The 17,232-nt window shown below is 46.1% G+C and overlaps 1 protein-coding gene across 2 annotated transcripts in view; it reads left to right on the top strand.

Moving 5' to 3' along the window:
• OAZ2 (ornithine decarboxylase antizyme 2) overlaps window positions 1-16,742 on the top strand; it is a 32,825-nt gene extending 16,083 nt beyond the window's left edge. For both annotated transcript variants that reach the window (XM_073579569.1, XM_073579568.1), the window contains exons 3-5: window positions 4,274-4,449; window positions 5,966-6,051; window positions 16,290-16,742. In XM_073579569.1, the coding sequence (XP_073435670.1) occupies window positions 4,382-4,449; window positions 5,966-6,051; window positions 16,290-16,420 (285 nt within the window). In that variant the 5' untranslated portion in view covers window positions 4,274-4,381 and the 3' untranslated portion in view covers window positions 16,421-16,742. The remainder of the gene's footprint in view (window positions 1-4,273; window positions 4,450-5,965; window positions 6,052-16,289) is intronic.
• Window positions 16,743-17,232: the final 490 nt, after the last annotated feature.

Raw genomic sequence — 17,232 nt, 5'->3', positions numbered from 1 at the left:
GACGGAACTCTAGGACAGGTGCAGGCGACAGGCACGACTGGCACACAGGCAGGTTAGCACGGCTGATACTCAGATTGGGTAGGCGGGCGGCCACGGCTGACACTGGCAGGCGGCCACGGTTGAGACACTGACAGGCGGGCATGGCTGAGACACAAGGGGCAGGAACTGAGGAAAGAGTGGTGTATGGAATAGGTAGAGACCTGTTCTGACTGAAGAAGCAGGGACGGACTTTGGAAGGACGGTAACACGGACAGGTAAGAGTAGTGTATGGGAACAGGTAGGAACCTGTTCAGACTTGAGGAGCAGGGACCGATAAAGAGACGCAGGAAGCGGAACGAGAACGGCGCACAACCGCAAGGTTGCGGAGCGACTAGCAGAGCAGTCGCTGGTTGCAGTGCAGCGAGCTGAACCGCAAAGAGCACAGAGCCGCGGAAGCGCGGAGCACAGGCAGGCGGAGAGGACACAAGGATTGACACAGCAGGGAAAGGAGCCACAGACAAAGAGACCAACAGACATAGGTTTAGGACTGAGTTCAAACAAGTTCAGGAACAGGATAAGATACAGGAATAGGACACAGTGCACAGAAGGACGGACACAGGAACAAATACTGGACAAAGACACAGGCCTGAGTATGCAGCCCTCAGGGAGGCAGAAACCTAAAACACCAAGCACACAGAAACAGATCTGGGTATGCAGCCCCCAGAGAAGGCAGAAACAGGACAGAACCTGGCACCTCAGCAGCAAGACACTGACTGAGGGAAATAGTTGCTCAGGCATCCTCCTATGGGTGAGGATACCTTAAGTACTGGAGACCTCTTGACAATTGGCCAGGGACAGCTCAGGAAGGTGCACACTGACTCAATAAGAGCCAGAGAATGCCGGCGCCGCCCCCCTATCCACACAGCAAGGAAGTATGCAGAGAGGACGCAAGAGGCACACAGCATGGAGCCGGCAGAAGGCAGAACTCACCGCATGGCCTGGAGTAGTAAGTTGGTATGTAAGGCAGGTAGGGGATGGTAAGCCATGCAGTGATGCCGGCAGGGATGTTACATATGGCAATAAATTGAAAGGCATTTACAGTGCTGTGCAAATTAATTGGGACAAAGCATTTTTTTAAGTAAAATTGTAAGTTGGTTACCAGTCAGTGATTCAAACCAGTTTTAATTGCTTTGAACAGGCACTCACACCTGTTCAAAGCAGTTAAAACTGGATTCACTGACTGGTAACCAACTTGCGATTTTACTTAAAAAAAAAAAAAAATGCTTTGTCCCAATTAATTTGCACAGCACTGTAGGAAGAAAATGACTTTGAACTTTGGATCACCCTTTATCAATCTTATGTGTGGACAAATGGCAGGTTATATCTATTAATATCATTTAATCACAGCACCAGCAGCTCTGCTAATTCCATATGTGGTAGCTTTGACATTGCCACATTTTGCTACAATTTTCTGAAAAGTGTAGTCCAATATCTATCTTGTTAATGATCCCCTGTTAGAACACACACTCACAGCCACTTGCACATTATATTTTCTTTCCACTGCTTTTTATTGTCAGGAGACGCCCAGCTGCCTGTAGTTCTGCAGAACCTAGTTGCAGTGCTCTTACATCATCTTATTGTGGTTTCTTAATCGCTTGTCTCAGCATGTATCTACTAGTCAGCAGAATTAGTTCAGATGTACTTTAATTGTCATTTAGTTATATTGTAAGTTTGGGCTGACAAGACTCCCTTTTAAGTAAATCTGATAGCATAAACTAAGCACATAGCCTTTTAGGCGATAAAGCCCATGTAATCACACCTTTAGGCTATGTGCCCACGTTGCAGAAATGCTGCGGAATTGTCCGCAGCATTTCCACAACTCCCCGCCGTGGGTAAAACGCATGTGGAATTCGCATGCATTTTCCCGCAAAACACAAGCGTTATGCGAGCATTTTTAGGAATTCAGGCGCTTTTCCAAGGGATTTGAAGCATCGCTTGGAAAAGTGATTGACAGGTTGGTCACACTTGTCAAGCACATTGCTTGACAAGTGTGACCAACTTTTTACTATTGATGCAGCCTATGCAGCATCAATAGTAAAAGATAGAATGTTAAAAATAATAAAAAATAAAATATATGGATATTCTCACCTCCTGTCGTTCCCCGATCTCCTCAGGGGCGCTGCCGGCAAGTTCCGTACCCAGTGATGCATTGCGAGAATGTCATCTGATGACGCAGCGGTCACGCGACCGCGACGTCACAAAGGTCATTTTGACGCGAAGTACGCCTGAGAGCAAAGCTGCCGCGTGCACTGCTGAGGACCGGGAAGACTCCGGGGGCCGACAGAGGGTAAGTATATCCTTATTTTTTTATTCTATTTTTAACAGGAATATGGTACCCAGGGCATAAAGGAGAGTCTCCTCTCCTCCAGACCCTGGGTACCATCCGCACATGAAACTCACTTTACGCATGGTGGGCACAGCCACATGTGTAAAATGATCGTTTTTTAATGCAATCCTATGGCGGCTGAATCGCCGCGATTCCGCAAAATTAATGGACATGCTGGGGATTTTACCGCTATGCGATTCAACAGCGGAAAAATTCGCAGCATGGGCACAGCAACGGAATCCTATAGGCTTGCATGGGAATGCGTTTTAACTAGCGTTTTTTTAAGCGGCCTTCCCGCTGTGGAAACGCTTAAAAAGCGCAACGTGGACACACAGCCTTAGTGGTCTAATTGCTGCTTCCATTTTGCAGCAAGAGAAAGCGATCATCAGAAAATAAATCTGTAAATGAAAAATATAGATTCAAATCGAGTTTGTGTTTTATACATACGAGTCACAAATGTAGTAATAAATAAAAAATGTTGCAATTTTCATTCTGGCCACTGGGGCTTTTGTAGACTTTGAAGGTGTATTCTCAAGTTCGTAAATTGTTTTAATTGGTAGTTAGATGAAGGAAGTCAATTGAAAATGTGCTTATTCTCATGCGGTCTGTCTGCTGTTGTTCTCCTGCAATGGGAGCTTTTCTAGTGTACACCTGGTCTACATAGTGCTTTGCCTCCAGACCCTGGCCAAGACTGATCAATTGATGCATTCCAGGAAATGTGTTTAAAGGGGTTGTCCGGTCTAAAGCAACGAGTCTGCAGTCACTCTGTGACTGCGGTGTCAGCACCGTGAATGACAAGTATGGATTATGCATACTCCTAGCCAAAATCTGCCTAAAGACAACTGAGAATAAACCTTTAACTTCCAGTTTCCTGAAACAACTACTAATCTCCTCAATGAGCAAACTCTGACCCTATCCTTTGTATTGAAGCATCTATTGAGCGTGTGCAAATGTACTGTAAATGTGAAGGGAGGGGGAGTAGAGTCAGGTATTACATCACCTATTATGATTGGAACCTGTTATCAGCTGTGTATAGCTTTGTCACCTGCCAGTGTAATCCTGCCTCTGCTGATAATGAGACTTTTTGAAACTCTCGTTTTGGTGGAGTCGATGTCATGTAAACTGAAGTCGGAGGTTTGGCTTACTGACTACACAGCCCTAGCAGGTGAAGTCGGTGTTATGGAAATTGAGGAGGAGGTTTGGCTTACTGACTCTACAACCCCGGTGAAAAAGTAGGATGACATCCATGTGTCATCAGTGTGACACGTACCGGCGCCTGGGAAAAGCAGTACATTTAGTGCTGTTCCTAGGTGCTGAATGTAGCTCTCATCATTGTTGCCTTGTCTCCTTGCAATTAGCTCGACCAGGCGACAATGATGAGATTTGTAGTCAGCACCCACTGTTTGTGTAGCGTGTATTAAATTAAAAAAAAAAAAAAGTCCCCCTTAATTTTCATAACCAGCTGAGGGAAAGACGACTGCTGGGGGCTGATGTTTAATGTTTTGGGAAGGAACCAATAGCCATAAAGGTTCCCAAGATATTAAAATCAGCTCAGCTATTTGCTTAGCCTTTATTGGTTAGTATAGGGGAGAACCCGCACCACCCACTTCCCCTTCTCAAAAAAAATGACGTGGGGACCTCCCATATGTATACTAACCATCAAAGGCTACACAGACAGCTGCGGGCTGATATTGACCTAAAATAAAATTAATATATATATATTTGTGCAATATTCCCAGTGAAACTGTGTGCTTGGCTTATACTGACAGTTTGAGCTGACATTCTCATTAATGTCCATATTTTCAATTACAGAACCTTTTAACATCACGGCCTTAAACCAAAGTCCACATTTTATTTTTTGCAGTACTTCCACTTTGTCTCACTTGTTTTGTCTATTTCTTGTCACAGGACGAAAAGCTTACGGTTTCTCAGGATCTCCCGGGGAATGATGGGAAGCCCCACCTCGTCCATTTCCAATATAAGGTCACCGAGGTGAAACATTCCTCATGGAAGGCCATGCTGTCAAATCAGAGCCTCTTTGTGGAGATACCTGAGGGCATCTTAGCAGATGGGAGCAAAGAAGGGTATGCAACAAGATTTCTATAATGTAAAGTAATGCATCAGATCGCACTATACCCAGGTCAATAGTAAAAGACAACGGCACTCAGAGACTTTGCATTTTCTGCAGCAAAACTGCGATCTAGTAAAGAGGAGGGAGCTGGCACTCAGGGGTGACTGCAATTTAGAGGTTGTGCTGCCCTATCACACACGAAGAATAATAGCATCACGAAGTGGACGTTTTACTATATATTGAGCATGCTAAATAAAAAAAAAAAAACATTGTGGAATTGCACTTTATTTGCAACTTCATCGCACTTGAATTTTTTTCCAGTATGTTAAGGCAGAATAAGTGATGACATTTAAAAAGTATAACTTATCCCTCAATAAAACAAGCCCCTTTATGGTTGGGGAAAAAAAAGATGCCTCTTGGAAGAAACCGCAAAATCCCCCGGGGCTGATGGGGTTAAAAACCACAGTGTCACGAGAATCTGTTTTGGCATACCAACTACTACAACACTTTGAGCGCACATTAGGTGTATGTGAAAATGGGAATGCTGAACTGCATTACTGCTATATAGATTGGACTTCTAAATTTGAGATACTTACAGGTTTAAAGGCCAGATACCGGTCCAGATCAGATTTTAGGAGCGCTCAGCCAAATATTGAGGCAGTCACTATAGAAGTGCTTTCACAGCAATCTTTACATTTATTTAATTTTGCAATTAAGTGCTACATTACAAATACATACATCATGGATTCTGTAAGCGACTTTAGTGCGGACTCGGGACCTGAGCCTGCTCCACACAGGACAGATGTTGGCCATGTTTTATAGTTGGCATCTGTCTTTAACAGCAGAGAACAGTGCTACTATTGAATGCCAATGCCAATCACTAACGGCAGAATTTAAGCACCTCGATCTGTCCCGGGCGCTTGTTCAGTGTCCATCTGCTTCCCACACAACACAATTACTGGTGGCTGATGTGTTGCTATGAAAGGGGGTCTGGTGAAAACTGGAGAAATGCGGTTTGTGTAATGTATGGGACAAGCAATCAAACAATTGCAGATTCAAGTTCTATATAAAGACTGAAAAGGGGAAAAGTTAAAAGAAACATTTTTCAGAATTAAAAAAAAATATTTTTTTTCCCCAGTTAGAAATAAATGTAAAAAATATACATATTTGGTAAAGTATCAAACATAAAATGGATAAAGCCAATCGGCAAACCCTGTATAGGGGGAAAAATTTAAATCCAGAATTTCAATTTGTTGGTCGCAGCAACACCAAAAAATAAAAACCATAATCTCTGCCCCTACATTATCCTGCTCTCAGATGGCGTAGCAAAAATCTGGTGACTGATTTCATGGAAAGAGTTGAGCAATCAGACCAGTATAGAATAAATTATGTCTCCACTATGGCTGGTTTTCCTCTGCGGTCTTTATAATCTAGTTAGGTAAAGTTTGGGACTTGGTGATCAGTTTCTCCATTCTAGCACAATCTTTTACATTTGGTTTGCCTCTAACATACTTACTCTCTCTCAATAGGTTGCTGGCTCTACTTGAGTTTGCAGAAGAGAAGATGAAAGTTAGATACGTCTTTATCTGCTTCAGAAAGAGTCGAGAAGATAGAGGTATGTGAATGTGCGAAGGTGCTCATAAGCCAGTCATAAGTCTACCATGTCTGTATTTCACATGTCTATCCCAAATCCGTGGTGGACGCTCCTCTTCTCGATTTCCAACTTAGTAAATTTGTTTGAAGGAAACTGAACAGCCACAAGTCTCACTAAAAACCGTTACTACTTTATTGATTTTCCATTAGGGAAAATAGATTACCGTAACATTCACTAGCATTCAGTGAATTTTCAGTAAAATTAAGTGCATTTTGAGACTGTCATGTGGATGTTTATTGATCTTTCATAAGGGAAAATTAAGTTTTGAGATTTGTAAATGTACAGTTTTCTTTCAAGCCTCAAATATTTACATGAATCTATGACCTGTCCATTCCTAACCTGGCTATAAATGATCTTTCTGCTTTACTACCATAGATGTAATAATTCTTAATTTTGTTGGCCGAGCGTTTAGGCGTGCAGCAATATACATGAACTGGGCTTATTACCTATGTTTTAGATATTTCACATTGTACTACGTTAAAGGGGTTGTCCAGGCTTGGGGCTCAAGTGTGTAGTCACTCTGTGACTGTATACTTGTGACACTGCACACCGGCAGGATTCTCCAGCGCCTGGAGCGGGTGGTGGGTCTTTGACCGTAATTATGCGATTTCACTTGTATCAAGCGAGGCTGTGCACGTATAGTATGCGCATCAGCGCATGTGTACAGATAGCGCACCAAATCGCTCCCGGCCGCAGAAATCCTGACAGAACGCACTGTGCGCGCTGTGTGGATTCACAAGTCTGCAGTCATAGTGACTACAGATTTGAACCCCAAGCCTGGACAACCGCTTTAAATGACCAGCATGGTCATAATAAAGCATAAAAATGGGGCTACATGGGGTAGATTTTGAAACAAATCCTCCATAACTCAGAGCAGATTTTGGTACAGTTTTCCCTTAATGATTCCAAAAGCTGATGTTCCAAAAAAAACCAACAAAATATTATACGGAGCCCAAACTGCGTTGTCCCGCACACATGGTGGTTGCTGTCCTTGAGTACTGCATTTCAATGTATAGAAGAAGAAAGTGGTACGGAAGAAAATATGCTCACACCCTTCCTAGGAATTGATGAATTTTATCAGAGAGCATAAACAGAAAATCAACATTAACGGACAGATAAAAGCAATTGGAGATGTATATACATGGAGGAATTGAAGGGTTTGAATACAATAGTCCAATTAGTGCCTCTTCAACAGGCAAAAATTAGTATAAAAAGGAGACCCTGGCATAGAATGTGTTCAATCCATGTAATTTGGCACCATAAAAGATATTTAGTAGAAGTACAAGTGCATATAATGTGGGAAGAGACAGCAGATATTTGAAGTTTATACAACACATAAATAGCATATGTATCTTGGTATAATAGCAGTGCCTGTTCCAGCAGGACCCCACACGTGTCCCTTGCTCAACAGCAGCTTCCTCAGGGGTAGTCCGCTTCCATTGAAAGCCTGAGTTATAGAGCGGCAATGTGCTTGATCAACATGAGCAGCAGCAGCTGCATTATACAGTGTGGTCAGTTCCGGCCAATGCTTTGCACCTGCACGATTACGCCATAGTGGAAGTGATGTGTGCGCTCCACTAAAGCAAATCAGTGCAATGCACACAAGTGGCAAATCACAGATGCAAGTTCATAGTCATGTGCAACTGGAAGTGACGTGTGCGCTGCACCGAGGCGCCTCAGCAGAGTGCATATAGTAATAAGTCGGGCATCCATTTGTCATACTGCAATGTTATGTCAGTAAATTGGATATATATTAGTCAAGCCGATCATGGTATACTGCAATTTTATGGCGGTACAAGAGAAAAGGGGAATAAACATCTGAAAAGCAGCAATGATATTATGAGGGAAACAATGACCGGAACTAAAATATACATACCGGAGAGTACAGGTATGCATTTCCTCAGAGCAGAAATATTAAACATCACATGAAGATTATCATAAAAGTATGCAAAATAAAATAAAGGGATAAAAAAAGTGACAAAACATAAGTGAAATCATGTGCAATAAGTGAGATACAAGACAAGTGACAAAATATTTACAGAAAATACATGTATAAAGTAGAAAATGCAAAACCCCTCCATCTACTTTATACATGTACTTTCTGTAGATATGTTGTCACTTTTGCCTTATGTGTCTCACTTATTGCACATGATTTCACTTTTTAGGTTTTTGCTATGAGAGATGTGAGAAAAAAATCTTATTTCTTTATCGCCTTATTGGGGGACACATATTACCATGGGTGTATGCTGCTGCTAGGAGGCTGACACTATGCAAAACAAGAAAATTAGCTCCTCCCCAGCAGTATACACCCACCGACAGGCACCAAGCACCTCAGTTTGTGCTTAGTGTCTGTAGGAGGCGGACCGGGATCTCCCCAGATCCGCTCTTATTAATATCCCCTTTTTTCTTTTAGGTTTCCAGTCGAACCTTTTAATCTTTTTGCTTTATTTTTCAGGTTTTCCGTCAGGAAACAGGGTGTAGCTTCACCCTGATTTCCCATATCAGGCGGCTGAGCGAGCAGTGTGGTGTCATCCACATCGCACCTCTCAGTTCCGCAGGCAGGACCTTGGCCCTATCACCTCCCGGTGCTAGGGGCTGTGGACCGGTGGCTAGTCCTTGCCAATTACCCTCCTCACCCCTCTCTCTGGACAGGCGCTTATATGGCCCCCCCCCCCCCCCCCCCCCCGGAGTGGCTTCATCGGTCGGGCAGTGCGGGGCTGTGGCGTCTGGAGTCCGGGTCAGTTTCACTTTCGTTCGGGCGCCTCAGCGCGCCCCTCCTCTGTTCTAAGCGCGCTTTCCTGCGCGCCCTTTTCTACCCCATCACAGGGCTCCTTTCACTTTATTACTCCAGCCTCCTCCGCCTTTCTCCAATCGCGGCACGGCTGCAAAGCTCCGCCCCTCCTTCCTTTCGGGTGTTTCTGGTTCTTCATCTCTTCCTGCGCTACTTGGGGGACACTTCAGCATTCGGCTGCTCATCTGAATCTGGGTAGGCTCTACACTGTGGTGCTAATTAGCTCCCTCCTGCAGTTTTTCTCACGACCTATTGCGGTCTCTCAACGCATTTTTACTTATGCCCAATCCTTCAAGGGATCTCTGCTTCAGGCCCACCGCTACTCATTACGCCTGTGCGCGCTGTAAAAAGAAGTGGGCTTCGGGTCGCCCGTTCCCCTTTTGCCCATCCTGCAGTCCTTCCGCTATGTCTGCATCCCAGGAGCACGCAGAGCCCCGGGCCGAGGACGCTCAACCTCCCCCGGAGTGGGCCATTGTAATGTCTGTCGGTCTCTGACTTGACTAAGGTTTCCCAGTCGCTGGTCCAGGTCTTGGAACGACTTCCACAGCTGTCTACTGCCACCTGCGCGCCGACCGCCTCTCAGGGTGAGTCGTCCGCTCCTGACCGCGACCTTCCAAGAGATAGACAAAGCAGGAGCTCTAGGAAGCGGGCTCTGTCTACCTCGTCCTCTAGCTCGCAGGGTCCCTCGGAGCCCGTCAGATTGCATTCTCCTTCCTTCGATGGCGACTCCAGGTCTGGCGATGACTCTCAATCGGAATCGAGTTCAGAGGCAGACAGGGTTTCTAAAACGCGGGACATGGTCGATAGTCTCATTTCGGCTATCTTTCAAACCCTTAAAATTAAGCAGGATAAGGCTCCCCCTCAGCAATGCTCTGTACTCCTTAAACGAGCAAGACCTCCGTCTCGGACCTTTCCCAACCACAATGATTTCGATACTACCTTGGCCAAACACTGGGAGCGCCCTGAGCAACGTTTCTCAGGCCGCAAGTACTTAGACGTGCTCTACCCTTTTGAGGCAGACCTGCTCACAAAATGGGCCAAGGCTCCTGAGGTGGATCCCCCGGTTTCCCGGATAGCCTCCAAAACGGTGCTATCCTTACCAGATGGGGCATCGCTTAAAGACCCTACGGACAGGCAGATCGAATCTCTGACTAAGTCAATTTTTGAGGCATCCGGCGCCTCTCTCTGTCCTATTTTCGCATCAGCCTGGGTAGCGAAAGTCATATCCGCTTGGGCAAAAATCCTTCGCAGGGGCATATTGGCAACAGCTCCTCAGGACGAATTGGCAGATCTTGCAGATCAGATTAACCATGCGGGTAAATACCTTTTGGCCGCCTCCTTGGATGCAGCCGGGTGCGTGGCCAGGGCAAATAGCAACATAGTAGCTATACGCCGAGTTCTTTGGCTAAAGTCATGGAATGCGGATACCACTTCAAAAAAGTCCCTTACTAATCTGCCATTCCACGGTTCTAGACTCTTTGGAGCCAAGCTGGACCAGCTAATCTCCGATGCCACTGGTGGTAAAAGCACCTCTCTTCCCCAGTCTCGCCCACGACGTCTCCTTCATAGAAGGGGTTTTCACCCGTTTAGGCCCTTTCGTCCCTTCTCGTCCACGGACAGATCTGGCCAGCAGGATCGCTCATCGGCCACTAGAGAGCAAGATCAGAAAAAGCCATCCTACAAACCAGCTCCCCGCTGGAGATCTAGAGGACAATATTCCAGGGCTTCAGGCGCCAGTTCCGGCAGGTTTTCTTCCAAGTGACGGGTCACCCCCACCTGGAAGTTCTTCCAGGGTGGGAGGCAGACTTTCCTTTTTCGTGGATGCTTGGCTGTCTGTTGTCGACGACGCTTGGGTCAGAGAAATCGTCGCATCCGGCTACAAGATCGAATTTGTTTCTCCCCCGAACAGACGTTTTTTCCAGTCTCGGCCTCCGCGACAGCGGTCCCAGACTCCGGGGTTTCTCCAGGCCATTGCCTCCCTTCTTTCCGCGGGGGTGATTGTTCCCGTTCCCTCAAACGAACGGTTTTCCGGGTTTTACTCGAATCTCTTCGTAGTCCCGAAGAAAGACTGCTCCCTTCTTCCAATTCTGGACCTCAAGTTGCTCAAATCGCCACGTGAAGATTCTTCATTTCAAAATGGAGTCTCTTCGGTCGGTGATTGCCTCCATGGAGCCCGGGGAATTCCTCTGCTCTGTGGACATTCGGGACGCCCATCTGCACATTCCGGTTTGTGTGCAACACAACAGAAGTATCTTCGTTTTGCGGTTCAGGGAGACCACTATCAATTCACGGCTCTTCCTTTCGGCCTAGCTTCAGCGCCCCGTGTTTTCATGAAGGTGATGGCGACAGTCATGGCCATCCTTCGCTCCAGAGGGATTCTCATCATTCCTTATCTGGACGATCTTTTAATCAAAGGCTCGTCTCGTCAGGACTGCCTCCAGAGTCTTCAGATCACTCTGGACACTCTCGGCCGCCTCAGTTGGCTAGTCAACAGGGAGAAGTCCATTCAGATCCCCACTCAGCGTCTGACCTTTCTGGGCATGGAATTCGACACGGAGCTAGCCCGAGTGTTTCTTCCGAGGGAAAAGATTGCGGCTCTTTCCAAGGGCATCAGAATTCTCAAGAGGCCAACTCCCATTCCCATTCGGTCCTGCATGAAGGTTCTGGGCAAATTGGTGGCTTCCATGGAAGCAGTGCCCTTTGCGCAGTTTCACCTTCGCCCCCTCCAGCTGTCTCTGCTTTCAGCCTGGGACAAGACCACGATGTCCTTGGACCGTCCTATTCGGCTCCCTCTCAGAGTGAGGCAATCTCTCACTTGGTGGTTACTGCCGGCGTCAGTTCTCCAAGGGAGGTCCTTCCTTCCTCCCCGGTGGCAAGTCATCACCACCGATGCCAGTCTTCTGGGATGGGGAGCCGTGTTCCATCAGAAAGCGGCCCAAGGACGCTGGAACCCACAAGAGACTCTCCTCTCAATCAATCTTCTGGAGATCAGAGCAATCTTCCTGGCCCTTCTTCACTGGCAGCCTCTCCTCTCCGGCAAGCCGGTCCGTATTCAGTCGGACAACGCCACGGCCGTGGCATACATAAACCATCAGGGGGGCACCCGCAGCAAGCAGGTTGTCGGAAGTGGCCAAGATATTCCGCTTGGCAGAACGTTACGTTCCGGCAATCTCCGCCGTTCATATTCCAGGGGTGGAAAATTGGGCAGCCGACTTTCTGAGTCGTCAGGGCCTGGCGTCCGGCGAATGGTCCCTGCATCCCGCAGTCTTCGATCAGATATGCCACTGTTGGGGCACCCCGGATGTCGATCTCATGGCATCTCGGATGAACCACAAAGTGCTGCAGTTCGTAGCCAGGTCCAGGGACCCTCTAGCCATCGCATGTGACGCTCTGGTGTTTCCGTGGTCCCAGTTTCAACTTCCTTATCTGTTCCCGCCTCTGGCCTTGATCCCACGAGTGGTCAAAAAGATAAAATCGGAAGGCGTACCAGTGATTCTTGTCGCTCCAGATTGGCCAAGACGTCCTTGGTACGCAGAACTGGTCAACATGCTCGCGGACGTTCCCTGGAGGCTTCCAGTCCGTCCAGACCTTCTCTCGCAAGGCCCTCTTTACCACGAGAATTCTCAGTCTCTGAGTTTGACGGCATGGCTGTTGAAACCGCAGTCTTGAAGGAATCAGGTCTGTCCGGTCAGGTTATTCAAACTATGATCAGAGCCAGGAAACCAGCCTCTTCCCACATTTACCACAGGTACTGGAAGGCTTTTTTCCATTGGTGCGATGATAAAAAAAAGTCTTCCCAATGTCCTCCATCCCATCTATCCTTGGGTTTCTTCAGTCTGGTTTAGAAGCGGGTCTGTCCCTCAGTACGCTCAAGGGCCAGGTTTCCGCTCTCTCTATCCTCTTCCAAAGAGAGTTAGCTTCTCTACCACAGATCAAGACCTTTCTCCAAGGGGTCTCCCATGTGGCTCCTCCTCATCATTCGCCGATAGACCCGTGGGATCTCAATTTCGTTCTTAGCGCTCTCCAAAAGGCGCCGTTTGAGCCTATCCAGGACATTCCTTTGTCCCTTCTCTCGTGGAAGGTCACCTTTTTGATTGCCATTACATCCATCAGAAGAGTTTCTGAATTGGCGGCCTTGTCTTGTCGTTCCCCTTACCTGATTCTCCATCAGGATAAGGTCGTCCTCATGCCCGTTCCTTCTTTTCTTCCAAAGGTGGTTTTCTCTTTCCATATCAATGAGGATATCATTCTTCCATCCTTTTGTCCGGCTCCCTCTCATCCGCTTGATAAGTCTCTCCACAAACTGGACGTAGTTAGAGCCCTGCGTGTCTATCTCGCCAGGACCTCTTCTTTTCGTCAGTCTGATTCCTTGCTGGTCATCTCTGAAGGTCGCCAGAAAGGACTTCCGGCATCCAAATCCACGATCGCTCGTTGGATTCGTTCTACCATTCTGGAAGCGTACCGACTTCAGGAAAAACGGCCCCCTCCGGGGCTAAGAGCTCACTCCACCCGGGCTGTGGCGGCCTCGTGGGCTGTTCGTCACCAGGCTTCGGCCATGCAAATTTGCATGGCCGCAACCTGGTCATCCTTGCACACCTTTGCGAGGTTTTACAGGGTTCATACCCAGGCCTCGTCTGATGCAGTTGTTGGTAGGAAGGTTCTGCAGGCGGCGGTGGCTCACCGGCCAACCTAAGCCTTTTTCCGATTCTTTCGTTCCTTTTTTGCTGTTCCCACCCTTGGGACTGCTTTGGAACGTCCCATGGTAATCTGTGTCCCCCAATAAGGCGATAAAGAAAGATGGATTTTTGGTTCTTACCGTAAAATTTCTTTCTTGGAGCCTTCATTGGGGGACACAGCACCCTCCCTGTTTAAGTTGTACCGTGTTGGGTCTTAGAGTCCCTTGTTGGGTTGGTACATATGTTTAGAGTTTTCTCGTTGCTTCTCCTACTGCTTTTTCACCAACTGAGGTGCTTGGTGCCTGTCGGTGGGTGTATACTGCCGGGGAGGAGCTAATTTTCTTGTTGTGCATAGTGTCAGCCTCCTAGCAGCAGCAGCATACACCCATGGTAATCTGTGTCCCCCAATGAAGGCTCCAAGAAAGAGATTTTACGGTAAGAACCAAAAATCCATCTTTTTTTTTTTTTTTAGATGTGGAATTTAAGTATAAATAAATCAGGGGGAGAGAAGGAAAAAAAAAATGAAAATATAATAAACCTATCCACTCCTCAGTTCCCCTAATTTTGGTTTTGATCCCTTTCCCTATTTAACAAAAGAATATTTGATATGAGAGCCGATCCTGTCCTTGAGGTCTGCACGTCAGCTTCCATTAACGTCACTAGTATTTGGGGGGAAAAGCCAGTACCCCGTGTGTGAGGCTGTATTCCCGGCCACAGCAGGAGCGTCACACAGCTTATTGGTGGGATGCGGAGCCTCCGACCTCCACTGATCTAATACGTTTGGTCTATCCTAAGGGTAGGTCATCGGTGTTAGAATTCCTGAATGTCCCTTTAATGCAGCAAATTTCTGATTTTTATCCAGCAGTCGGAACATCCCTTACATATTAAAGGGCTTTTTAAAACTGTACATTGGTACTGCAGGATCCTCTTAGCTGTGCGCTATGGTATCGCATCTAAATTTATGCCTTGTTAATCAGACAATCCTTTTGGCGTGTCATGACCCCAATAAAGGGTATTGGAAGTAATTGACAAGGCCTCTATAAATACCCAAAGGATAACATGGCTTACCTTTCAGTGTAACTCTTGTGACATTTCATAAAAAGTGAGATTTATCTGCACACACGAGTCAAAACCTGGCTTTCAAGCAACACTAAACAGGTTAATTTGGCATTAACCCCTTCATGACATGGCACATTTCTGTGTTTTTCTTTTTTTCCTCCCAGAGCCACAAGTTGAATAAAAAAAAAAAAAATTATTTTGTGTTGCCATCCACCAAGACCTGTAATAACGTTTTAGTTTTGGGGATGCTGATGCAGTATGAGGGTTTTGTTTTTTTCTGTTTTTTTTTTTTTTATTTTTTTTTTTACGGCATGACAAGGTATTTTGATTTTAATACCATCTTGGGAACGATATGACATTTTGATCGCTTCTTATGATATTTTTTTGTAACATTGAATCAACCAAATAATACAGCTTAGGCTTTTTTTTTTTTTTTTTGTGCTTGCAGTTCTGATCTCTTCTACTATAAACGGCAATACCACAGTATTACTGCGTATAATAAAAAAATCAGTCTCCTTTGAAGCACAGCCACAAGCTTTATTTTGAGGGGGCTCCATTCACGGATGTCTTCGGCAAACCCCCAGCTGTCAAGTCAACCCATTGGCACCTGCTATTGCTTCAGGGGAGCGCTGATGGATGCATAAAATGACATGCCTCTGTGCCAGTTGACCGTCTCGGATGGAGCTCCCCTCCACGGTCAGTTCCTCGCTGTAAGGCTAGTTTCACATTTGCGTTTATGGCCGCAGTGGCGGCCTGCGCATGGCCGCCGCTAAGCCCCGCACCCTGCCGTGCCTCCGCCAGTAGCTCCGCCTACGGGCACATGACGCTGCATGTGTCCCCTATCTTTAGCACTGGGGACGCAGGCCGTGCACAGGTATGCGTTTGGCGGCGCATGCGTCCTTTTGACGCTGCGCCGACCAGCGCCAAACGCAACCTGTAGCAATTTGGTGTGCTCGGCGCAGTGTCAAAAGGACACATGCGCCGCCAAATGCATACCTGCAAACGGCCTGCGTCCCCAGTGCTAAAGATAGGGGACACATGCAGCGTCATGTGCCCGTAGGCGGAGCTACTGGCGGAGGCACGGCAGGGGGCGGGGCTTAGCGGCGGCCGTGCGCAGGCCGCCGCTGCGGCCTTAAACGCAAATGTGAAGCTAGCCTAATACAGCCATTACCTGCCGGGTATGGGGTGAGGTTGTCCCGAGAGCCCGTTCCATACACTCGGTACTGACTTGCGCCGTAAATGTACGCCAAATGTTGGAAGGAGTAAAAGGGCAAGCTGTGGTTAAAAAGAAAAAAAAAAAAATAACTAAACACATTTAGTATAAATCAAATACAGAAACCTATTGGCAGTACATTGCTGTACTTCACTGATCGAAATATGATTATTTTTAATTTTGAGCAGTTTTTACCAAAATCCTCAATATTAAGCTAATATATCAATATGTTAACTGGGTAGTGTGTGATTAAAATGACGTAACACGTGCTGGCTATTTTAGCTTTCGCAAATCTTCCTGAGGCGCTAGTGAGACAAAAGGGCACAACTGTATCTTAGTTCAACTTTAGGCCACTAGTACTGATAGAGAGAGAGAGAGAGATATATATATATATTTAATTTTTTTTTTTTTTTTGATGGTCAGTGTGCTTTTTTAATTTTTCTTTTCTTTGTTTTCATAGGTCCACTCCTCAAGACGTTCAGTTTCCTCGGATTTGAGATTGTGCGCCCTGGGCACCCCTGTGTGCCCGCACGTCCTGAAGTTTTGTTCATGGTGTACTCTCTTGACCAGAGCTCATCAGATGAGGAATAATATACAGAGGACATGTAGTTCTTGTAGCTCAGTTTTTGTTTTTGAGTTCTACCTTTTTGTTTTCTTTGTGTGTATCCAAGTAGCTTTTGAGAATTTTTCGCACTTTTTCCCTAGGTATGGGAGGACAAGCGCGCATGGTCATGCGATGGACTGATATTTTTGGCCTTTCAGTTTTATGAATAAGATTTTGTTTTGGGTTTTGTTTTTTCTGCAATTTTGTTTAAGAGCATCAACTTCAAGCACCTTGCAGTCTGTGATCACAAACATGTACTCAGAATGTAGTTGAAACTGCATATGAAAAAAATAGTAATCTTAAATGCCAGTCTGTTGTGGGTGTGCTTTTTTATGTTGAAAGGAATGCTGGTCATACACACGCACATACAATGCTGAACACTCATTTGTCTCATGCTCTGTCTATTTCAATGGCAAGAGGAGAATAATCTGTCAGTCACTTCTCATAGTGGATGATCTTCCTGGGGAAAAATGACCAAGCATGTTAAAATGGCGGGACAATGGGTCATGGTCTGAGTGCCCTCTACACATTACTGTTGGCAAAGACATTCGGAAATTGAATGACTATCTTCTCTTTATGGCTAACTTAACTTTATTTTTAAGACGCATATTTTCTTTACATCAATCTTACGGGACTAGAAATTCTGCAGTGGCAGCATTGCAACTGTGCAGGGGTTTATGGGTAACGTGTTTTTCGGGGCCTGATAAAGTATAGTAATGAACTGTCATGAGAGTGTAAACTACAAAGTTGCACTCTGTACCACTATAGTATGAAAATATGAAATATTGCAATACTGCTC

The sequence above is a fragment of the Dendrobates tinctorius genome, unplaced genomic scaffold (assembly GCF_039654945.1).
Source record: "Dendrobates tinctorius isolate UK_male_01 unplaced genomic scaffold, ASM3965494v1 ptg000062l, whole genome shotgun sequence".
Lineage (NCBI taxonomy): Eukaryota > Metazoa > Chordata > Amphibia > Anura > Dendrobatidae > Dendrobates > Dendrobates tinctorius.
Note: the sequence above shows the minus strand (reverse complement) of the source record. Positions and strands in the feature narration are given on the sequence as shown.